Here is a 24,442-nt window from a genome sequence, read left to right on the forward strand (position 1 = left end):
TAACTGTCATTAGGAGCAAATACAACATGGGCATAACACAGCATGGGCCAACAAATCCAACAATTAGTCATCCAAGAGACTGAGAGGCAGAGCAGTGCCGGAGGAGGACTCCGTGGAATGTGTGGTCAGGCTATGAGTGGAGGCATCCCTGGCTGTCCCATGAGAGCCTCCCGGGAAAGGACACTTGGTAGGAAGTTGGACTATGAATCAAAAATCTTGCAGCTACTGTTGTAAATGTTTTGAGCTGTGCTGATGCTCTTGGGGTGTTTCCAGCGCCAGCTGGAGCTGATGTGGCTCGCTGTCTGCTGGGAAGCACATCGGGTTGGTGCCTCAGAGGTACCAACTGGGCATATTGGCTCAAGGGTGCAGTTGAATGTGGGTGTGGGGAATTTTTATGCTCCAAGCAAAATTTAAAGTAGTTGCTTGGCACCTACTGGCAGCGAGATGACTCCCAGCGAACCTCCTGATAACTTTTTTTCAGGAGTCGGCAGGACTGTAAGGGCTATAGTGTGACAGTGATGAATTGAGGAACAAAGAGGGAGGACAGGCAGTTTTCACTGCAGGATGGTAAATGCAGGATGGTAGGATCACATTTTGCCTCTGGCTGATTTACTCACAGCAGGAATAAAGATACTGCGCTAGGTGTTAGTTTGACTTTGACACATAAGGGGAAGAAATGAAAGCACAAAAGCTCTAGATACCTTGACAGCCAACCATCCACCAAAACAGCAGCACCCCCAGCCAGCAGAGCTGCCCGTCTGCAGCCGCAGTGCAGGGCTCAGGCTCTCCCCCCGTGCCCAGCACCACTGTTCTGCAATAGCAGGTCTGACAGCTTTGGCCTTGCTGCTGATTACTGTGGGGTTTTGTGGGCAGCACAGAGAGGACATGACCTGCAGCCCCTGCCAGCCTAGTCCTACTTTTCTAGAGAGCTTTTAAGATTTATGACAAAATTTTACAAGAGCTGTGATTTGCCTTATAGATCATGAATATATGATCGGCCTACAATCCCATAGTGAATCCCCTGAGACTGCTGTGATAGCTTGGTAATTACTTCTGGGCGCTAGCAAGGATTAACAGGGAAGCTTTCCCGGCGGAGCAAACCATGAGTGGGGCTGGAGCTGGCTGCTTGGCAGGCTTTGAGCCCTGATAAAGAGCTGTCTCCATTGCTGTAAGGCCAGACCTGTTCCCCCTCCATGGTAAATCTGGGAGTGACAGCTGGGCTCTGCATGAAGAGTGGATTTTCATGCTGAATCATGGATTCTGACCAGACTAATTTTAAAAACTTGCAGCCCCAGGAGCAGAAGCTGCTGAGAGCCTTGAGGCTGGCAATGAGAACAGGGTGGTTGTGCTTTTTAATGGCAATAAATGCTGCCCTCCCAGGAAAAGGACGTTGTGGCTCCATGGGGATGTAGGACCACCACATGGGGCCTTCTGCCTGTCCGGTGAGTGAAGGGAGCTCTGCCGGTGCAGTGCGGTGGCCTGCAGCTGTGGGTCTCCTGGCAAGCATGTCCTTGGTGGAGAAATGGTAAAAAGCTACCCAGGCAGACGTGTCTTTCAGGGACTGTCCTTTGACTGGAGGTCTCTTGTAGGAGGCTTAGAGACAAGCATCTCCCCACTTTGAGCGTCACATGCACAAGACGCAGCCTGAAGCATAGGGCAATAAGGGACGCTATGGTGGGGGCCAGAAGAGCTGGGTGTGCATCCCTCCTGGGAGCTGGAGGCTGTAGAGGTTGGTATGTTGTCACCACGGCAGGGAGCTGTGGGGGGCTCTGCTTGGGCTGCGCGTTGCCCAGGACATGCTGAAACGGCAGCCCGAGGCAGTGGTCTTAAGGCAAGAGCACAGATGTTCTTGTAATGAGCCCAGTGATTCAGTGACTCATTCATCCCTTCCCAAGCAGCCAGTTTTAATGTGAAAACTTCGATAAATGAAGATGGAGAATCCACTTTTGTAACATTTCCAAGAGCTGTTTCTTATTTCTGCTTTGAAGGTGATGGCTTTAGCTTCCTCCTTTTGCTTCCTATTATGTTTCTGTGAACTAAGCACTGGGAGCCTTTAATCAATCTGCAGTGCTCTCACTGCCTTTCTTCATCTCTCCAAGCAAGTCTTTTCCTGACATTCTCTGAAATCAAGAGATTTTGGTGGGGCTTCCAGGGCTCTTGTAATGCAGGTGATGATAATGATATTAATGCTAATCATTGTTATTTTATAGGATAAAATGCCAAGATTCCCTATTTTCATGTTAATTTTTAGTAGGTAGGTGCCACATTAACTGCATCCCGTCCTGTTGGAGGATGTGCTTTTCATATCACAGAGACCATTAGAAATCGTTACTAATAAAGCTGACTACTGTTGTGCCTGATGGATTGGTCTTTGATGTACAATAATGCAAAGTGACATGGCAAACTGGGAATGAAGGATGAACAGCTGTTAAAAAAAAAAGTGAATGTAGCTATGAATTAATTAATTGCAAATCTAAAATGTGTTCCTGAGTTGTAACAATAAAGAGGATCCGTGTCACTACTGTTGAATTGCATGTGTCTATCTAGGAAAGGAGCTAATGTGTTGAAGTGGGAGGGGCTGGTTTACTACTGCCTGCCTGCCTAGAAAAAGGCTATATTGGCAACTGCACTTGCCTTGAGATAGGATTCTGTGGGCAATAAGATCAGATTTTGAAGTATGGTGTCTATCTTTAATTGTTCTGAAATGGAGGATATCCTTGGTAGCACAAGACCCCTGAACAGTGTATTTTTGTTACAAGTACTTTTAAGCAGCAAGTATTTTACTGCAAACAGTTCCATTCTTCTCATCAAGACATTGATATGACTTGCTCTCCTTTTAGCCTTGTATTTATTACACAATATTACTTTGTAGAAAGTATTGCTTTAACTTTGCAAAGTAAAAATCTTTTGGTCAGGTTTTTCTCTCATTTAGGTTATTTTTAATTGACGTTAAGAGAAACTAATGCTGTTATATAATACACAGAACATAACAAACACTGCTGCTTGCTGAGACCTGAGCCTGAACCTCTCTTGGTTGATGACTCGTTTGTCTGTTTGATTTCAGGGGCTACCCTCAGTAATTTGGATAGTCTGGACAGCACGTTGAGCTTTATTGAAGACCGGGTGCATAGATCGAGGCAGCGCTATCGAAGGCATGCGACAGAGGATGATTACAACATTGAAGTCCTTCTGGGAGTTGATGACTCAGTTGTTCAATTCCATGGGAAAGAACATGTTCAGAAGTACCTGCTGACCCTGATGAATATTGTGAGTACAACCCCGCTAACTGCACTGCGGGAAGGCACTGAAAGGACAGTGCATGTAGGTTGGTTTAGCCATTTGAATAGACATAACAGAATCTTCTCTGGCAGGAGATAAAATAACTAGGAGGAAAATCCAGGCCACTTTCAGAAAAGACAAAAAGGGAGAAGGAAAAGAAGAAAAAGGGGCCAAGGAAGAAGCTGACTGTGGGACTCTTAAAAAGTTCAAAGTCCTGCTTTTGTGCTTTGGTGGATGGGGGCACAGGGTCAGGTGCTCAGGTTCTTGGAAGTCATTACATTTTAGATGTATATTCCCTTAACCTAAGCTCCCTGCTGAAAAACATGGTTTGGAGAATTGTCTTCAAATGAGGTTCTGTTAGAAACTTTGATTGGCTTATACATTTTTAAAACTGCTCAGTTAAATTCTTTGATTCCTCAACAACCACTTTAGGTCCCAGGCCACCTACCTACTTGTTCATCCTGCAGTAAAGTGTTATGCAGTATATCACTGAACTTTCTTAAATTGGTCTAGTATTTACTCCATGACTGACATCTTTAGGTTTTCTTAGTTAAATATTTAATCTTCAGAACCATAGTCTGTGCAACAGACTATATAGTGTAGTAGTGATGAAAGGAGACACTAGAGAATATTGTATTTGGAAAAAGCATTTTTTTTCATTCTAAATATCGGCGCAGCAGACACAGCAGCCCTCACTACCCCGGTCAGTAAGCACGGATTCTATTTTGTGGGAGAAGAAGTTTTGAAAAATCATCTTTATTATAGATCAAAATCAGAATATGTTTTATTCTTTGGGCTAAAAAATGGAAGTGAGTGGTAGCCCCCTTCATAGGCAACTCATTCAGGGATGACTTTCTTCCTTCTCATTCTCATCTGGAACAAGAATCTCCTCTCAATAAAACACATTTTTGTAAAAACTTTAGTTTCAGTGCGTATGTATTCTTAGTGAAATACTGTTTAGTAAAAAATTGTAGGTCTGCTGTTGTTTTGACAAATAGAGTATGACTGCTGAACTTTACAGTCACGTCAAGTGGATGTGCGTCTGTAGGTGACTTGGCATTACAAACCATAGAGGCAGATGTCTGGACAGAAATCCGGGCTATTAGGTACATTTGCCTGCAATGTATTTTTTCCAAGATAATTTTTTTTAATTATGAAGCTTGGTTTTTTTTCTTTCTTTATTACATTCTTTTAACAATGTGTAGAATGTCACTGTTTTTCACTTTAAATGAGAGGTGGAATACAATTTAAGAAAATCCCTCGTGTGATATAAATTCAGTTGCACTGACTTTTTATAACAGTATTGTAAATAGTTAAAAACTTGCACTAACATTAGAGTTGTAGGGTAGTTAGTGTCTGCTCGGATGGCTGTAAATACATATATTTGAGCAGAAATGACATAGTGAATTTCATTTATTTCTGTGGTTTGTTTCCTCTGAGGCTTAAAACAAAGTCTACAGTGAAACAGATGGTTTTATACATCTCTAAATTAACAAGCCAAACAGGCCAAACCAGGAATGTGGCAAACAGGCTGAAATAGATTAAACAGGACTCTTTACTTATCATGTCACTGAAATCTATTTTTAAGAATTAAAATATACAGTAATGGTAAAGAAGCCATAAATGTTCCAGCTCTGGAATATACTTTTTCCTAATTTTAGCAAACCATGCAACACACAAATTGTAAGCAATAACAACTCTTCAGCATGCTGTCTCTGCAAGTGGTTTAGAAAGTGCAGCCTGTGTGACCGTGCCCACAGGGCTGTAGCAGCTCTTGGCATAGGCAGTAGTTGTTCTGTAGGGAGATCTGAGGTAGAAACATGTCCTTTGGAGACTGAGGATGTGTCCCTTGCCTTGTGTCCAAATACGAGGCGCTGTTTGAAATCCACAAGGCCTCTCAAGGAGGCTCTGGAGAGTCTTTGGCAGTCATCAGTGTTGTCCTGTTCTTTCCTTCTTCAGAACTCAGCTGGTATCTGGAGTCTGTATTTTAGCAGAGGGGTGGATGATGGTAACCAGTTCTGTTTCCAGCTCTCCAAGCGTTCCTCCAGTACAGAGACGTGAGAGGGGTTTTTTACTGCAGATACCAGGCAATGCTGGGGACACATATTGTGTCAAGGGACATCACAACACAGAACTCCTTCCACTTGGCAGTGTCATTCCAGCTGGCAGCTCCTCCAGCTCTTGCCTTCATTGCTAGATGGGTGCAAGGTGTATTTCTGTGCAGACCATTGCTTTGGTGTCCTGTGCTGAAATTCACACGGTGAATCCCACATTGTCCTCTTCTCTACTTCTTTGAGTAGTTGTTTTTTGATTTTTTGGGTTGTTTTTTTTTTTTTTTGTGGAAAACGGGCCCAATATAAAAAGGCTTTGGGTCTCTAGCTGTTAGGGGTTACATGTATGCAGTACGTTTCTAATGAGGTGTGTAGGTCCAAGGGTAGCTGAAAAAGAAGAGACAGCTAAAAAAAATTCTGTCTTTTTAAATCTGGTGGAATTTCCTACCATAACCATCAGATTGGGTGTACTCTGCTGATTTTATGGATGTAATCAGTTAGCCTCGTGCAGTAACAAGGCATTAAGCATAAAATCAATTAGCTTTGTACGGTAACAAGGTAGTAAGCATAAAATCAAAGAATGTGTAGTAAGTAAATAAAATAATAGTGGAAATATTTACTGGAGATAAGAGGGTGATCAAATACTCGAATTTCTCTGATTCCAAAAATGAAATAAATCCCAGGTGAATCCTCTCTTATGCCCAAGCACCTGGAGGCATGACATCACTTTCCCAGAAGCAACTCCCAGTATGGCTCTTTCTCCCCACTTTGCTTGATTTCACTGTGTGTGATGACGTGAGCAGTTGTCCTTAATTAACTTTTCCCAGGGATCTTGGGTGGGACCTACCACTAACCCAATCAAAACAATATATTTTTTTCAAGCCCAGTTCAATAACTTACTCGGTAAATCTGTTTTGTGTTGCTTAAGTGATGTGTTACAGTCCACACCTAAAAGCCATAAAGTGAGAAAAAACAGGGGCCGGGTATCCTGGCTATCATGAATAGCTGTGCTAATATTTATCCCAAAGTTTGGAAATGCAGTCACTCCCAAAGCAATGGTGATAGACGCCAGAGGATTTTTAACACTTTGGGCTGCAGCCACGTATAGCCTGACTGTATGCCAGCCGTTTCACTGCAGTGAGCTCGGCCTCTTGCCACCCCCTTTTCATCTTCCAGTCATTTCCTCATACAAAAACTGGTTTCTCTTGACATCCTCTATTTTCTCTGCTCAGCACCATCGGGGTATTCAGTCCATCTTTGGAAAGTATGTCATTGTTTTCACTTTAGAGACCCTCGGCTGCCTCTTGCTTGCACCGTTTTCTTTCATACGTCCTGCTGTGTTTTTTCCTGGGAAGGATATTATTTTGCATAGTCCTCTGCATTTCCAAGCGTGAGCCCACACATTGCACAAATTAACTTTGTATTTATAGCATGCAGGAGCATTGCAGCAGAGGAGAGATGTTTGGGCGGTATCTTGCAGCTCTGTAGTTTACTCAAGAACATAGAAGGTAATTTAATTTCACAAGAAGGCAGTTAAAATCCCAGGGATTTCATCTGCTTGTACAAGTGTTTGGAAATATTAGAAAAGCACAAGGCTAGAAGCAGCGTTGGAAAATTATCTTGTTCCTTAGGAAACAAAAGGATTTCACTGCAGGATGCTTTGGGAGGAGGAACAGAGTGCTGAATGGGCATTATTGAGCTAAAGTGGGTATTGATGGTAGCCAGCCCTGGGGCTGAAATTCTCTGATCGTTTCATAACCCTCTTTAAAATAGTTTTCAGGATTAACCAGGCCTTTTGCCGCCTACTGTGGAAGACCAGCTGACCTGAGACTCACTAGTACATTTACCTCGCTGGGCCTGCCAGTGTTGATTAGGGTGAATATTTGAGCCTCTACAATCCTGTGTTAGTGTCAGATCCAGGGTGGATATCTTCAAAACAGACTTCCTAAAGAGGCAGTTGTAGAATATGTGATCTTACAATATTTTGGCCATTCCAAATAGCAAAGTCTCATGAAATAAGCTCAATTGCAAATGGTTTTGAATGTATCAGCTCCATCTGTCTAGACTTCAAGTCTTCAGCTTTCATGCCTCTCCTCAAATTGTGTTTTTTTTCCCCCAGTGAGGCCTCTGTTTTAGCTTTTTCTTGTATCCTTTGTCTTTCTTCCTCCACAATATTCCTGAATTCCTCAGTTGCTTCATTTTCTAATGCTGGCAATTGTCATCCTTGTATATTTTTTTGGAAGAATTTGTCTACAAAATATGTACAGTTTTTGATTTTTTGACAATTTTCAGGGACAAAAGTATATAAGTTCCTTTCCATTCTTTTACTGTAAAAGATGTGATACTGCAATATTTAGGGGTTAGCCTCTGTTACATCCATGTAATGGATATATGGCCAAAATGTTTGTGATGCTAATACCCTTCTCCTCAAAGCAGACAGCAGCCTAACTGCCATTATTTCAAAGGGAGACAGACCCTAAAGAGGATTTATGCCTCACTCTGGGCTAGATTTATCTCAGTATTTAGTCATTTACCTGCCTTTGAAATCAGTGAGAATCAGTTTTAAAAATTAGCCCATGGGATTATGTCTCTCCCAGACTTTAAGTGAAACTTCAGCTCCAGAACAAATACATTAAACAAGTTTTCATTTGAATAACTGAAATCAATGGGAGTTATGCAGCTGGGGGCTTTGGAAAGTCCTCGGAGTCTTTCACCTGCATCTTTCAGCACTACACATGTCTTTGAAATGGTGGCCCTGAGGCACTTTTGAATATGTTATCTGTCCTCTTTAATAGGATGTACATGATACTACTATTATAGATGAGATTTCTGCTTTCCTATCTCTGGCTGATGAGGGATGAAGATTTGCAGGTACAGAACAGCAAGTCCCTAATGAGAGGAAAGGGCAGAAATGCCATCGGTTTCTACCTGGCAGTTGGGTGAAAACCTGAAAGCATGTCTAATTCAAGCTATTAAAAAGAAAGTGATGATTGAATACTTTGAAATAGTGGTGCGCCCTGTATTCAGAACCATGCTTTTTAAACTAAAAAGCATTTTTTTAGACGGGAAGGATATTCCAGTAATATAGAATTGACTGGATTTTGTAAAACTAAATAATTTATAAGCACCATTCCTCATTATTTCAAATCAGTTTATATCAATATATACACTTCAGATCTGAACGAACTCTAAGAAGCTCCACAAATAACAAATGCAAGTCCAGCTCTATTAATCTGAGGGACTTCAGCTGTCAATAGTTGAATTATAGCTTGTTTGAAAATTTGAATATATGTATGTGAGTTAACTCCACGTTTAGACTGTTCATTATAAACCAGTAGCTGTGACTAATGGACAAGGCCTCAGGAGATTATTTTTGTTCATTATCTTGATTACCACACTACAGTGGAAGTTGCACTTGTAATGACTGGGCATTTGGGAGGTCCCACAGGTCCCTGAACTCTTACAAGTTGTATTCATTTTCACAGGGGTGTTATTTCCAGTGTCAGTTAGGTAAGCATTGCTCATTACTATTAACTGGAATGGGCCTTGCTGCCCTGTTGGACACAGCACAGAGCATCACACAGATTTTGGTACCATCCTTGAGGTAGAGGGTAGCTACTGGTAAAAGATGGATTTTTTTTTTTTTTTCTTTTTTTTTCTTTTCTCCAAGTATCAACATGAACTTTAGCTGTAAGGTTTGCAGTCAGGGACTTTTGAGTTGTGACACTGTGCTTTGTGTGATGGAGTATGGATAATTAGTATCAGCTTTCAAATTTTGGATGTTTTTCTTAATCAAACCACTTAGATTTGAAGAGGTCAACATATTTGTTTCATTGACACCACACCCCTATCCCTTGCAGTAAGGTAATAGGTGGATCTGCTTAATTATTTTATGATACTATAGATGATTTTATTAAAATGATCTTGTGACTAATCCAGAAAAATACTCTTTTGGTGCAAAGGTAATTTACAGTGTTTAGAGAATCTTCTCAGAGCAGTGGTTTGTGGGCAAGAATGAGGAGTTCCAAGAGCCTGAGGGAGGAACTAAGAAAAATAAATTAGTCATGAAGTCAGAAAACAGTTTATGACCTTTCTAAAGCCAATGTTACAGTCAAAGATGAGATAGAGACCCATAACATGAAGCTACCTAGTGCCTTGCCAACACATCTGCTCTGGGGAATGGTTTTCATTTTGATCAGAAGCAGCTAACTTGGACTTGGTAACATCTACTGACTCTCACATCAGGGAAGGTAAATCAGGACTCGGACTTGCACACAGAATGCCAGATTCTTATCTCCGTTTTGCAAGTGCATAGCCAAGCTCTTCTAAAACTGCCTGTTGCCTGTGGTTTTGAGCAGAATGATAGATATTTTCCAAATCTGAGATCACAGTTTGACCTTTAAATTTCATGTTGTGTGCTTTCGTTACTCTTTTTTCCTTATGACGCTCAACAAAGATTTCAGAAAAAAAAGAGTTCCTCTCTGAGGAAATGAGGAAATGCCTTGTAAGGACTAGAAAGGGAGACTGGGAGCCCTGGATTTTGCCTGATGACTTTCTGTGTGACCATAGTTTATCCACCCGAGGAATTGATGTAATGTTATTCCTGTGGGATTAAGATGAAGCTTTGGGAATGTTAGAAATGTTGGTTTGAGATCTTCAAAAGCATAAAGGAGGTGATGAAAACCAAAGAGGTTAGTGGTGTTTGAAGTGCGAGTGGGAGCACATAAAAATAAAGTGAGAGAGGAACGCTTTTGGGAGGGTCAGATTACAGAAGTTTGTGTGCAGTATCCACCATGACATTTCTGGTTCCTATTCTGTAATTCAAAACAGCCATTTCTCACAGAAATAGACAATCACTGGATGCCCACCAGGCACCAAGGCTTTGCTGTGGATAATTATGATCTGATGAATGGGCTGCATCTCAGGCTGGGCTCAAACAATGGCTTGCCGAGAGCTCTGCCATCCCATGGGGAAGGCACTGATGCTCTCCAGCTCCTCCGCTATCGCTCTGGCAGAGATCCACACATGGTCCCCACTCTGCCCGAGAGCACGTAGCCATCGGTAGTCTCTGCAACGGCAGTTATGTAAGGATGTTGGGTGATCAAAGAGCAGTCTAATTGGGTTGGGTGGATCAGCGATTTGTGGCGGCTGAAAAGCCAGATGCATAAAGTGCATCTTGTATTGTGCCCTCTCCGAAGGGTTAGATATGCCCTCCGATGGCCGCTGTAGCCGGGTCAGATCCGTTTGAGGTTGATGGTAGCCAGAGGTTGAAACTGTTAGATGTCCGTCAGGGGTGTATGCTCGGGGAGCCCGAGGAAACGGTGCTTACCCAACCGTGCAGTGCAGTGCGTGGAGCCGCAGAGGGTGTGCCTCGGGAGGAACTCGGCCGCGATGATTTATGGTTCAGCGGGATGGAGCCGTCTTGTGATGAAGTGCACTGTCTTTTGCATAGCAGATGCTAACAAACTTTGCAAGGCTGGGAACTCCTTCAATTTGCATGAATGAGTTTGCCGATGACTTGCCAAAATATGCAGATTATTCTTTCTCCTATTGCGCTTTGGTTTAATTAGAGATTCAGGGAACCACCTGACTTTCCTTAAAATTTCTGCCAGCTGTATCAGCAGGTAACCTGCTCTATACCAAGCCTAGCAGAACTGCAGGCTGTTTATTACTAGTTGTGTTACAGCAGTTTTCAAAATTCCCTGTTAGGATTGGGCCCCACTTTGCTCAATAATAAAAACTTTGCAGTACTTCTTTTACAAAGCGTGATGCATCTCACAGATGCTTAGCTTGTCTTTAGTTGGGATTTTTTGATGTATTCTGTGTGCTTACTGTGCTGACTTGAAACTCGCTCAGAGTAGAAGAATTATAAAATAAGCAGAGAGGGACAGAAGAAAAAATAAATGAAGTCTTTGTTTTTCTTCTGTAGCACCAATCTGTGCCAGCCTGATTTCTAAACAGAAACTTTAAATAGAAATGCATGTTTTGCTTTGATTGAAATATCCCAGAAAAAGTAAACCAAAATTATCCCAAAATAGTCTGTGAACTACAATAGCTTGATGAAAGTCTCTTTACAGTATTCTGCCATACTTTGAATTCCTTGAGATTCACCCAGCCTGCTTCCTCACCCTCTATAAATGCTGAATCACTGCAGGACAGGTAACAAGATTTAATGCATTCACTGCCTTCAGTTCAGGAGCTGTGATTTTCGGGTGGCCTCTGTCCTTTCTTTTCCTATGCAGCAACATAATCTTAGACTTACTGATCTAAGAACAACAGGAGGTCGACTCTGATTTTGCTTGTGTTGATATGAACTAGGATGGCCTACTGAAGTACGTGGAGATGGAGTGCTGTAAAAGTACTACGTAATCATTTTCACACCCATGTGTATTTGTTACACAGACATCTGCACATATATATCCGTTGTCTGATTATCTCTGCTTTGGAATAAACATTTCAGCAGCTGTGTTGGATGAGAGCCTGGAACTTTCTGATTCCACAGGTTGGTTGCTCATTTTGTGCCCCATACAACGAACTGCATTAGTTTAACTCTGTTTTCCTGTTGAATCAACAGGTGGAAAATCAGAGAATCTGAGCTAGGGATTGTGGAGGCCCTTTTGGTGTGTGCACTGTTCATGAAGGTTTGAGAGCACAACATTTGGTCGCTTGGATCTCGTATCTTTAATAACTTCCTGAAACAAATAGGTGCAATTTAGGCCATGCTGAGAAAAAAAAAAAAAAAAAAAAGCAGCATCTATTTCAGCTTATTATCTATGTGCAGTGAGACACTACTAGTAAAGCCATGGTTTAGCTTACAGAAAGGCTCAGAGGATTCAATTCAGCTGCTGTGTGAAGAGGGGTTGGACTCATTAATGAAACCAAGACCCAGAGCTTTGAATTGACCCACTGTCTTGCAGAAAATCCAGTATCCCAAGAGAACCAAGCAGCTTTTCACAGTGCCTGTGCTTTTCTGTTCATTCACAGTTTGTTTGTTAGATGTCATTTGCACGAACAGTCAAACAGTGTTTCAGTTCTGTTCCATCAACATTTTCAAGCCAAGTTTCATTTTGGCACGAACAGCGATATGGTTGTTCTGTTACTCAACTATTGTTAAAAGAGGCTTAGGTTAAATTCTGGAAGTTAATGAGAGAGCGGTGTGCAGCAATTTGGATTATGCTTTATGAACTAATTAAGTACTTATTTACATGCTGTGTTTACTGTCCTCTATACACAGGAGGTTTTGTTCAGTACTCATTTCATGTATAGGTAATTTACAGCTTATTTCAGCCTCATATTCTTGATGCATGTGCTCTCTTCCTACTACACAAAGAGTGAAGCAAATTAATATCCTTGCCTCCCTTGACAACACGCAAGGGTCTTTTTCCTGGGTGAAAGAATTTTTGTAAAGCAAAATGCATGTTTTACGTCTTACCTCTTTATAATCTGTGTTCAGTAATGGTTCTCAAAGTAAAAGTAAAAAATTTTTTAAATACAGGAATATGAAGTCTTCTAAAGTCTTATTTAGGCAGGTAATCTGCCTAATGATCTAATTTCCAGAGGTATTGTTTATAAAGCAGATCTGAACAGATCAGCTACTTCTACACTGCAATGACAATAGTGGCCCCTGAAGCCAGTCACAGCCATGGGCTCCTCACCCACCATCTTCAAGCCAAGGTCTGCTCATCAACCAGTAATGAGCTTGGATCCTGGTCATCCCCCAGCATGTTCCCCAGATGCCCAGGCAGATGCCCTGCAGGGTGTGAGTCTGCTCCTGGAGCTGTGGTTCAGCCATGCTGTCTCTTAACATCAGCGCAGGATGCTCAGGACTTTTGAAAACTTGGACTTTTACCAGGCATAAAATTAGGCTCATATATCCAAAAATACTGATAAAATGAATTAAAATTCACTTTAAAATGTCAGTGGGGATTGCTTAGCAAAACTTACAGTGATGTATTTAGTTTTAATGATTTTTACAGAGATGAAAGATGGGCCATTAAAACTAGGCTGATAAAAGAAACATTATGAATGAAGGACATTATTTACTATGTTTCTAATGAAAGGTTTTCTGAAAGTTACTTATTAACTTATAGTAATGAATCTGTTTTTTAGGAATAAATTAAATTTAGGTCCAGCCTACAAAGCAGTCAAGTTTAGTGCAACCTTTACCAAGGGAAGGAGGCTTTAGGAAAGATGTTTGCCTTGTGGGGAATCTCATCTGCCTCTTCTAATTTGTAAAGCTAAACCTCTGCTATTTGGCTGAGTCTCATGAAGTCTTCATCACCGAATACCTAAATCAGCCTCTTTAGCAGTTAATATTTGCCTAGCTTGCTTGTAGCAGTGTTTCCTAAGTAAGCTTTACACATCCACATTTCATTCTCTACTCTAAATATTTACAGTTTTCTTTCAAGTGTTCCTAGGGTGGTTTCCCTGTGTGCATGTTCAGTTATGTAGCTCGAATATAAAAAAAGACGACAGTTTTTAATTTGCTGGCATTTTGTGGCTTTTGTTCTGCTTGCAAAGTTTAACATTGATTAGTTTTGACACACAATAAAGCCAGCCCATGTGGCCGACCATGCTTTTGGAGGGAGGTATATCCTCTTGTCAGAGTGTGATGTGATGGGTCCCAGATGGACGAGTTACAGGGCGCAGCTGAGGCAGTCCAGCAAATGACTCTCAGGAGAGAGGTCCTGTCCCTCTGTTCACTCGTCCTGTTCCCCAGGCATGGTCTTGCTCAGAGAGCTATTCAGGATTTTGCTTGGGCACACACAGCTAGGGTGAGGTAGGGAGGAGCTGGGAACCTTTCTTCTTAGCAACAGCAGCTGTTAGATCAGCTGTGATACATCTAAGTCCCTTTAGGCTGGCACTTGCATACCTGTTAATGTGAAGTCTCTGATGATGTGTTGATTTTAAATGATTTCCCGAATTATGGCCTGTTGGGAGGCTACAACAGTTTAGAAAATAAAACATTCCCCCTCTCATTGGTGGAATTTTTCCTGTTTTGTATATGATCACAAAGTGATCTTTGGCTTAATGACAGCACGTAAATGGTACCGCTGTATCACTGCTTTCATGGTTCTTGTTGCCAGCACTGTGGTTAAAGTGCTGAACTCTTTTGCAGGTTAACGAAATTTATCATGATGAGTCCCTGGGTGCTCACATTAATGTTGTCTTGGTGAGGATAATCCTGCTGAGCTACGGCAAGGTAAGTAAAGGTTAAGTTAAATGGAGGATATAAATAACTTTGAACTTCATTCTTCTATGAACAATGTACTTATTGGTGACATGTAGCAGTTTTATATTTTAATTCATATATTGTTCTTACCAGTCTATGAATATAAAGAACTTTTATGTTTGTATATATTTGTTTAGCATTTGAACTTCACATTTCAAATAATTTCAATTTCTTCAGGTTTTTCCCTGTGTCATTTTAAGTTGCTGCTTAGCTCTGGCAGTCTATCTTTTCAGATTTGTTTGGAATAATCCGTGAAACATAGTGAGGATTTTGCTTCCTAAACAAAACACAAGGTGTTGTGGTAGAACTGTACGTAAGTAATAATAAATACAAGATCAGTTCTGCAAGATGCTGAGGGCTAAATTTAGCTAAATTTAAGCTTGTGCTTAATATTTGTGGGACTACATGTGTGCTTAAAGTTAAGTGTGAGTTCTGTGGGATGGGGGCCAGAAGGCAAGAGCTCTGCAGATCAGATCAGTAATTAAGAATACCAAGTGTTCTTTCTCTCACTGTTTCTATGGAAGGTGTTACTCTACAGGCAAAACTCAGGTAGAGAGGAATGAAGTGCTAAATGGTTTTCAAAAGTATTGAACTGTTCAGGACCTGTGTCCTATTTTTGCCAAATCAACATCAAATTCCATGGAAGCAGGAACAGGGCTTTGGAACTATGTTGATAAACGCTTTGGTTAAGAACGTGCGATTTTAGTGTGCTCTAATACAGCAGCATGCCCAGCTGCTCCAAGCAGGGTGTTAAAATCAAACGTCCCATTCTGTGACTGGAGTTGCTGGCATTTGCATGTTCATGTAATAAACTTGGCTTCTGGAACAGTCTGTGTGTGCTTATGCAAGTTGCTGAAATGCTGTCAGTGAAGAGCCAGCGCAGGGTCAGTGGTGAAGCTCCGCTGGCATTCACCAGTTTACCCTGCTTGACACCAGCTAGGAATTTTCCTCCCTGGTGCAAATGAGGGAGCTCTGAGTTTTAGTCCGGACTCTGCTGCAGACCGGTTACCTGGATTGGGGATAAATTGTTCTGTCAGAGCTTCCCCATCTGAGAACTAAACGCACCAATCCATCTCTGCTCTTCCTGCAGTTGTGTAGGTGATCATGTAGTCTGGTGTTTTGGGTAAGCTTAACCAGATGTGTATCCTAAAATAAAAGGTAAAAAAGGTCACATTTGCCATTTCGTGATCGAAAGTTCATGGTGTGTGTAGTTAACATTAAATTGCAAAACAAATGCAATATTCTTGTGATTGCTGTAGTGACAGTAATTTGAGGGATTGCAGATTTACTAACAGTTCTCATCAAAATCTGATATTGCAGTAGTGGTAGAAGCCAGGAGAATTAGTGCATGGGCTAGTCACTTCTTTGCTGTCCTTATTTCGTAAGTATTTCATAACTGTTATGTCTGTCCATCTTTAGCTCTATAGATCTGCACCAGTCTGAACTCTGATAACTTCTGCCATTTTCCTGGTGGCAGACAACAGCTATGACAGACCTTATTTCACCTTAAGAATTTTTATTTTCTTGTGAAGAATAAAGCATCATCCAATGATAATTTGAAAGTTATCGATTTCATATTAATCTTCTTTAGAGAGGAGAGTGTGGTGGAGGACGGAAACGTTCACTTCTTGATGGGTCATTGCCCACGTCACAAAAATAGGCGTTGCAGGTAGCACTATGTAATCTGCTTGTGGATAGTCTGCTTCTGGATTCCAGGTCCGTAATCTGCAATGGGCAATGTTTTCTTTCCGGAGTTATCCTGCTCGCTTCAGCAAGACACAAAATGGAATAGTTCTACTATCACAAGCTTGCCCTAAATAACCATGAAGATGATTTTTCTTGCATTTCTCTATCTGATTCTCATTTACATGAAAGGTAATTTATGGTTTTCTGAAAAAAGTAAAATGAATGTAAAAGATATAATTTCAGAGCTCCTCCACCTGATGGTGTGGGGGCCTGCATTCCCTGGCTGTATAAGAATACAGTTTGTTATGTTCATGTTTTTAATGCTGCTGATCAGAGAACTAGTACCGAGGAGTTGAAGGTGAGGAGGTTTCTCTTCAGAGGGTTGGGATTATTTAGCAGTGGAAAAGCAGAGAGAAAAGGTGTGTCGTTCTTACTTTCTGAACCTGTTCTGAGGAATTAGGACAAAGCCTTCAATATTTTACTGTCCCACGCACTAGCACTGGACATTTTTAGGAATATATATTCAAAGTACATAATAAAAGGAAGGACACGTGCACAAGTTAAGGCAGTGCATGAATGAAGCAGCCTGGTTGGCTTCATGATATGAAAATATTATCCTAGTCTTGTTTGTGTAAGCATTTCTTTAGAAAGCATGTAGCTGATATCTTCAGATTCATTTGCTTCATTGTAGGCAGTTTATATATATTATCAAGGGTGCCATTTAAATAATCATAATAATTACATTATGGTTCTGTAATTGTTGAAGTATGTACCATCAACGTCAGGGTTATGACAGCACTCTGAGCTATTGCCAATTCTCCACCCCTGAATAGCCTTCTACTATATTGTGGTTTTGTTTTTTTTTAAAGAGGATTGTATTATTTTATACAATATGTCATCTATTGATAAGAATAATATGGACAATACTTGAGTTGCATAGCAACAAGCTTTTCAGTGGTTCTTGCTTGAAGGTACTCCACTCCTTGAAATGTACTTTTTTTGTAATATTTTCAAGCACAGGCAACTGTATATTCAAAACGGAATAATTTCAGTAATTGCCCCGGTAAGATGAAAAAATGGAAGAAGCTCCTTGGTGATCACATGTTGAAATTACTTCAGGGGCAAATTCCAAAGATCTGACATGTTTTTACTGAATTAACCCTTTGTGTTAGTTATCCCCTCTGGAATTAGACCAAGGGTATGGCAGGTTGAGACCTGCCAAGGAGCACCAGGCTTGGACGCTGGCTGAGTGGTGTGTTTGGGGAGAGAGCCTCATGTGGCTGTGCTGTGTCTGGGTAGGCGTGCTGAAGGTGCCAGCCCTTTCCTGACTCCCCTGCTTTTCTCTTAGTACTTCAAACAAATGCACAACTCTATCTGACATACCAGAGGGGCTGATGTAAAGGCTTTGACCATGCCTTGCTTCTGCCCACTCATTTATCAGTTCCATCAATAGGACAGAAAAATGTGTCCAGCAAAGGCTGCTCCAAATCGACAGTGGCTTTGGAAGTGGCCATGCATTTCTCTGCATTTTCTTACATTGACTCCCAAAGTCACAGGCTTTTTTTGATGTGATGGGATACTGCAAATAAGTAAACAGAGTATGTGCAGTGCATTTTTCTTCAAATAGGAAAAAGATGAGCTGGCTCACTTCTGCTGTTTTGCCTTCAGTAGTAGGAAGAATGGTTCTAAATTTTGGAAACTCTGGATACTTTTGAGATGAATATAATTCAATGTTTGGGCAAATTGTTCCATTTAGACCTATTTTGTTTGTAATGGCTTTGTAATCCAGCTAGCTCTAGAATACTCAGGGGAATAAGCAAAGCAACCGCTATCACCAAGTGCAGAGGAGGTGGCAAGAGATGAGCTGAGAATGGATTTTAAAACCCTGAATGGTTATTATAAAATTTGTTTGGAAACATTTAAATCCTGAGCACTGCATAAAATCCTCTCATCACCTCTTTGAGGTGGATGAATAAAGATTATTATTCCCATTTGACAGCTAAAAAACCAAAGACTTTAAATGTTATTTTCCAAGGCCACACGGAAGGCCACTGGCAGGCTGGGGATAAGACCTCATAAATTCCTGGCTCCAGCTCCATGCTCTGTCCATTGACAATGGTGACTTTGTGTGCAGATGAGCTGCCCTTGCACAGCGGCAGAGAAAAGCACACACATTAGCTGGGATGCGTGTAATTAAGATAATTATTAATGAAAAAAAAGTCAGAAAGACTTTTGCAGGAACTGCAGGGGTTTCAACATAGCCGCCAGCGGATTTATGAGGGTTATTTCTTGGGAAATGTGAATGTGGCAGTGCAGGGCACCCCTGAACGCTCCTTTGGAGCAACTGGCACAGCTCGAGTCACCCGTATTCAGACCAGAACAGGGTGCGATGGGCTGAGGGATGCTGTGTCTGTTGCATACGCATCTGGGATGACCACCAGTAGGGAGAGAAACCCCATGTTAGCTATAAACCAATGTTGGCTGCAGAACAAGTGGTTGTACTCTGGCCATGTATTAACTTGGTCAACATGGAAGAGGAACCTGACCACCAAGGCAGATTAGGGGAAGAAAACCCAGGTGGCTTTAAGATGGCAGTTCAGGAAGAAGGTAGTCTGTGGTGGATGCCTGCAATTTCACAGGACAGGACTGTTAAACCGAGAAGGATTTTTCAGTTGTGTATGTCTGAGATGTTAGCAGAGCTCCTGCTGCCTTTATTTGGGACAAGATTTTACCTTCGATCTTTTCATAAAATGATGCTCTCTTTATCTCTGCCATCTGACCTTTTCATGTCTAAGCTTGATGCAAGCAGCTCAGCCAGGATGCAAAGCAGTGGTTCGGCCTCAGCCAGGTTCTTCTCCCTGTTTCCCAGAGGGTGGCACAGGTGAAACAGCTGAGGTGGAAGGACAAACCAGGTTTATCCCTTAAATCTGGTGTTCATCCCTACCATTCTGCTCTTGACCCTGGTTGGAGAGAAAGGGATGAGTGTTCCCCTTACCTCTGCTTGTCCCAGGAAGATGCGAAGACTCTGACTGAGAGCAGTTGTGCCTGGCAATGCAAGGAGGTTGTTAGCTGTTCATTAGGGTCACAGAATAGCTATGCTTGGAAGTGGCCTTTGGGCATCACCTAGTCCAACCTCCCTGCTCAAAGCAAGATCACCTAGAGCAGGTTGCTCAGGACCATGTCCAGCTGAGTTCTGAGTATCTCCAGAGACAGAGACTCCACAACCTCTTTGGGCAACCTTTCCCAATGTTTGGCCACTCTTACAGTAAAACTACAGTAACACTCTTACAGTTTTTTTCTTGCATTTAAATGGAATATATTTCAGTTTGTGCCCGTTGCCTCTTGTCCTTTCTCTGGGTACCACTGAGAAGACTCTGGCTCAGCGGTCTTTACTCCCCTCCCAATAGGTGTTTACGGACATTGACGAGATCCCCCCGAGCCTCCTCTTCTCCAGCCTCTCCTTGTATTAGAAGGTCAGTAATGTGAGTTGAGTATCTTAGTTTTCCACTGACATGGATAGATGCAGAAGACTTGAAAGAATCAGCAGAAATCAAGCCCTGATCTTGCAGTGTCTTATACAAATGTGTCCGAAGATGGAGTTCTTGACCCAGCCTTTGGCTGTCTGCAGTAACCAATTCTGCACAGCCCGGGTTGCAAGGCCAGAACCTACATATTACATAGCATTTTAGCTCCTGTTCATATTTTTGCCCTGTTTTCATATGTTTAGGGTGGGGATAAAGAAGAGAGGAAATATTGTCCCTTTTGTTTTTTATCTGGGTAAATTGTTGAATTGCCTCGTTTATATATTAGGCTCATTGCTTATAATTTCCCAGTGTGTTTCATCGGGACCTTGAAGAGTGTAGAGCTGGCTGATAGCATAAACAGTACTTTGTATTCCCGATCTGCTTACATTTATGCAGAATTAGAGACTGAAAAGTGTTTACAAACTGCTGGCATAAGAAAGCTTTACAAATCCGTTGAATGCAAAATGACAGTTTGCTGAACGAGCTATTTTTGTTAGTTTGTTTACCATGGACACTCAATAATGGTATCTATTTATTTTTTACTTGTCTTGTTCAGGATGAGAGAAGAATGTAGATCTAATCCGATATACAATGAACAATAGAAGTGCCAAGTAGAAGCAATGTAAACAGTGTGTTTTGCAGAGACTTTACCCATTCAAGAAGGAAAAGTCATATGTTAAAATGTTTCCCAAATGTATGCACTGCTATGGTCCAACTTTTGCTGCCATAGTTTGAAGCCTACCAAATAATGCATATTTCTGCTCCTTCTGGAGCTTCTGAAGAGCAGCAAAGCCTCCTCTGTTGGTACTCTTGGAGCACCACCTAATGGATGAGTTAGGAAAGGTCCCTTTCCGGTAAGCTTCTGACCAGCCTAAATTTCTTATGTTTTTATCATCAAGTACCTGCTCATCAACACCATTGCAAAGTTGTACCCAGTTATGCTAAATGGCAGGTGAATAAAACAGTTGGTTAAGGAAAGCTGGCAGTGTGTGTGTCTGACACATGTACTGGCAACATGAATGTTCTTGAAAAATTTGGGTAGAATATAGACTAAATTTACAGTTTTCTTCTAAGATAACTTTGTATTAGGAATTGGTAAAGAAAAAAAATTTTACGTATTTCTTACTTTCCAAACTTTCTCCGCAAGTATTTGGAACACCTTCCAGTCAGCTTCATAAATGACTTGTTCTTCAGTGTCTTCATAACAGAGAACTGGACATCACACTGATAACTTCCCAAAAGACAAGATAGGTAGCAAAGAAGGCTTGAAGGCCTCTGGATCAACATAGTAATGATTTTCAACCATTTCTTACTGACCTGCTTTTCCTCTTTGTACAAATGGTAGCTGCAACTCAGTTGTCTCCTGTTTTTGTTTAGTTTTTTTCTGCTCCTTCTACCTGAGAAGGAAGGGAGTAGAGAAGAAATGAAGACAGAATCATAAAAGAAAGAGAATGAAAGACATTAGTAGGTGTTGAGTTTCTCAGAGCAAGGATCTCGGCTGATTCTCTAGGGCAGGCTGTCCTCTTATCTCTCTGTGGTGTTGCCTCACATGGAGGATGTTCTCCCAGCTGAGGCCTTTCCACTTCTTGGCCAACATCTCCATCTGTTTCCATCAGCAGTTCTCTGAAATGCCCACAGATTTTTTTGCTTTTCTTGCTGTGAGAAGGAAAGTTTCTCTTTCCACTGGCAGTTTTCCTGCTGATCAGCTGAGTAATGCTCTCCACAGGCCTGCTGTCCTGTTTGGAAAGATGTCCTTCCCAGCCAGGTCTGAGCTCCCAGCCAGCTGCAGGACCTGCATGTTCCTGGCAGTGTGGGACCTTTGCTGGCCAACAGTAACACCTACACCTCTTCTCCATATGCAGCCTGCTAGCCCCCAGACTTTCTGTTTGCAGTTGGACAAAGAGGGATTTTACCTTTACTTACAGTAATAGTAAATACAGTCCTTATTACTATACACAGTTAATCTCATTTCCTCTTTCTCCTTTCGCTTTGGCCATTTAATAAGGAGCTGGGTGTTTCTTCATCTGATGAAAGGTCCCCATTGACTTCCAATAGAAAATATTATCAAGTGTTATCTGACATCTCTGCAAGAGTAAATTTTTGGACAACATCCTTCCAAAACTTATTACGTCTGCCCTGTCTAGTAAAAAGCTGTGCCTGGTCCCATGATTTCCTAAGCTTCTTTCTTGCAGGACAGCAGCATTTGTCTTTTAAGGTGAGGCATCTGGAAAAGTGAATAAAAATGCAATATAAAGATATGTCTGGCTCAGGAAATCTCCAATCCAAAGACCACTAGAGTCTTGGAGGTTATTTGGAGGGAAATACTACGCTATACTTTCACTCCTCTAATTCCCTTCCCTGGGCATCCCATTGCCTACTATCAGGAGAGGACCGTGGCTTACGTAGTTCTTTGGTCTGAACCAGTGCAAGTGCAAGCACAGTGAGGTTGGCTCAGACCCCAGATTGGCAGTTCCCTGGACGTGCAGTATTTGCTGTTAGTACTGTTGGAGCCTCTCTGATTTGGAAGTCCTTGAGAAATTGCAGAAAGTGGGAATTTGGTTGAAAATTTGCTAGGAGTCAAGTGAATTTCTCTTTTCAGGCTGCTACAGTACAGTGAAGAACAACGAAGAGTTAGTGGCCAGATGATTTGGGTGCTCAGTGGACTTTGAGTGCTCAGCAGGTAGACTGAGTTTTTCCTCTTACTCTTTGGAAGTCCTCCTGACAGACATGGGACCTTGACTTGCTATTTATATCTGTAGCACATGGACACTTAAAATAATTGACTTCCTACTGGATGCCTACCTAAAGAGCAGTAAGGCTCAGTTTTATGTGCCACATTTCTGATGTTAAAATTGTGTCATTGACAAAGAAGTTGGGTCGTCAGCTGAAATGTGTTTTGTCAACTTCTGTGCTCTCAGTTTCCCCTCTTACGCCAAAGGGATTTTTTTCATTTTCCCCATTGTGTTGAATGCAAAAGACCCCATAATGCTCAACATCAACCAGTTGGTCCTCCTTTCATTTGCTTGAAGATAAACTCTAAAATCACTGTTTTGATAAATAAGCATTAAGATACTCTTGGACTGAACCAGTGATTTTGCTCTCAGAGTGGATTTAAGTATACAGTGAAAACAGTTATCGACCCATGCCAGATGCCAAGGCAGCCCCCAAACCATGGGAGCTGCTGGGTAAGCTGCAGCAGAATGATCTGGTCTCCGGCAGGCTCGACGTTCATCAGAAAAGTGCTGCAAGCTGCTGTGTTAGTTCATTCAGAAACTAATATTTTGCTTTTCTGCTGGAGTCCACTGGCAAGGTTTCAGTTTACTGGGCAGGGAAGAGGTGACATATGACAGAGGAAAGCTGTAAAACAGTGGTTATTTGGAAATTATTCACTTTTTAATGTTCCATGCTTGTTTGCTGATCATGCAGAGATCTGTTTGCAAATATTCAGATACCCTTAAACAAAGCACATATTGATAGTGTGTATTTTTTGTTTGTTTTCTGATCAGTGCATGTGATGATTTTCATTTGGTAGAATGTACAGAAGGAGGTCATTATGAGACAAAGGACTATTAGCAAATGATACACGTAACTTCACATTTCTCAGCTTTATTTCTCAGCATTCTTTGCTTTTTGAATCTTGCAGTGAGGTTTCTCACTGAGCTCCTTGAAGGGATTGATTTCTTTTGTGAAGCTTTGGAAAAATGAGAATAAGGTGGAGATAATGTAGATAGGTTTTTCGCTTGTTTGCCTGTTTGTTTTTGGATGTTATTAAAGACCTCAACAATGGTCAAACCTTGTTTAACTGAATAGGATTTTTGCTTGAAGAGCCAGGGTTTTACCCTGGCGTAGTCACTCAAAGTTTGTTTAAGTCTGCTCTTATAAGTATACAAAGATGCAATAAAGGCACCACAACTGTTCCACCATTTAAATACGGTTGTTAGTTCAGTTTCCAAGGGAATTATGGCTGGAATCAGCATGATCCAGTGTGGGATTATGTTACAACTTTTTCATTCCGCAGTGGTATCAGAATCCAAACTGTGCTTCTATTTGGTTTATTAATTTGTTTTTCTGAACATTTGCAGAATTGTAATATCCCAGTGTTGCCAAAATCAGACCTCAGTTTGGCAGACTTTTCTTTTATCAATTACAGTTGTTCTTCCACAACCCTTTGAGGATTTTCTATTTCATGTAGTCAATACTTTGTGTACTCCATCATGCGCTCAATTAGAGGACACGTCAAATACATCTGTATTTAAACACAAACTATATTACTTCTCTCTTATTTTTGGCCCAGGCTAGGTTTTGCTCTACATTAAGTATTTTGGAATGACAAATGCTTACAGTACAGTATAGCATCTAAATTGTAGTGGTTTGTGTTATGATTACAGTGTTGTCATGGTAATATAATTTTTGCAAATGAAAAGCCAGGGTTCACATATGTAGTTCTTACAAATCCTGGAAGGCCTGGGATGGGTCAATTAGTCATACATTTTATAGCATCCCACATACAATAAGCTTTCTTAAGTCTTAGCAATGCACAGTATTAAGTAGAATTGGCTGGGAATTCTAAAGATAGTACTATTTTGAAAGAAGGGAAATGTAGTAGTTGGATTTTAAAATACCTTTCTCTTTCTTGTTCAAGAGAACTGCCCGTTGCACCGCACCTAACA

The 24,442-nt window shown here is 41.4% G+C and overlaps 1 protein-coding gene across 1 annotated transcript in view; it reads left to right on the top strand.

Annotated features, from left to right (window-relative positions):
- ADAMTS2 (ADAM metallopeptidase with thrombospondin type 1 motif 2) overlaps positions 1-24,442 on the top strand; it is a 184,253-nt gene that overhangs the window by 124,439 nt on the left and 35,372 nt on the right. Inside the window, exons 4-5 of the mRNA XM_086470842.1 lie at positions 3,065-3,267; positions 14,449-14,532. Coding sequence (XP_086326968.1) covers positions 3,065-3,267; positions 14,449-14,532 — 287 coding nt within the window. The remainder of the gene's footprint in view (positions 1-3,064; positions 3,268-14,448; positions 14,533-24,442) is intronic.

This window comes from Leptosomus discolor, chromosome 10 (assembly GCF_034619465.1).
Source record: "Leptosomus discolor isolate bLepDis1 chromosome 10, bLepDis1.hap2, whole genome shotgun sequence".
NCBI classification, from domain to species: domain Eukaryota; kingdom Metazoa; phylum Chordata; class Aves; order Leptosomiformes; family Leptosomidae; genus Leptosomus; species Leptosomus discolor.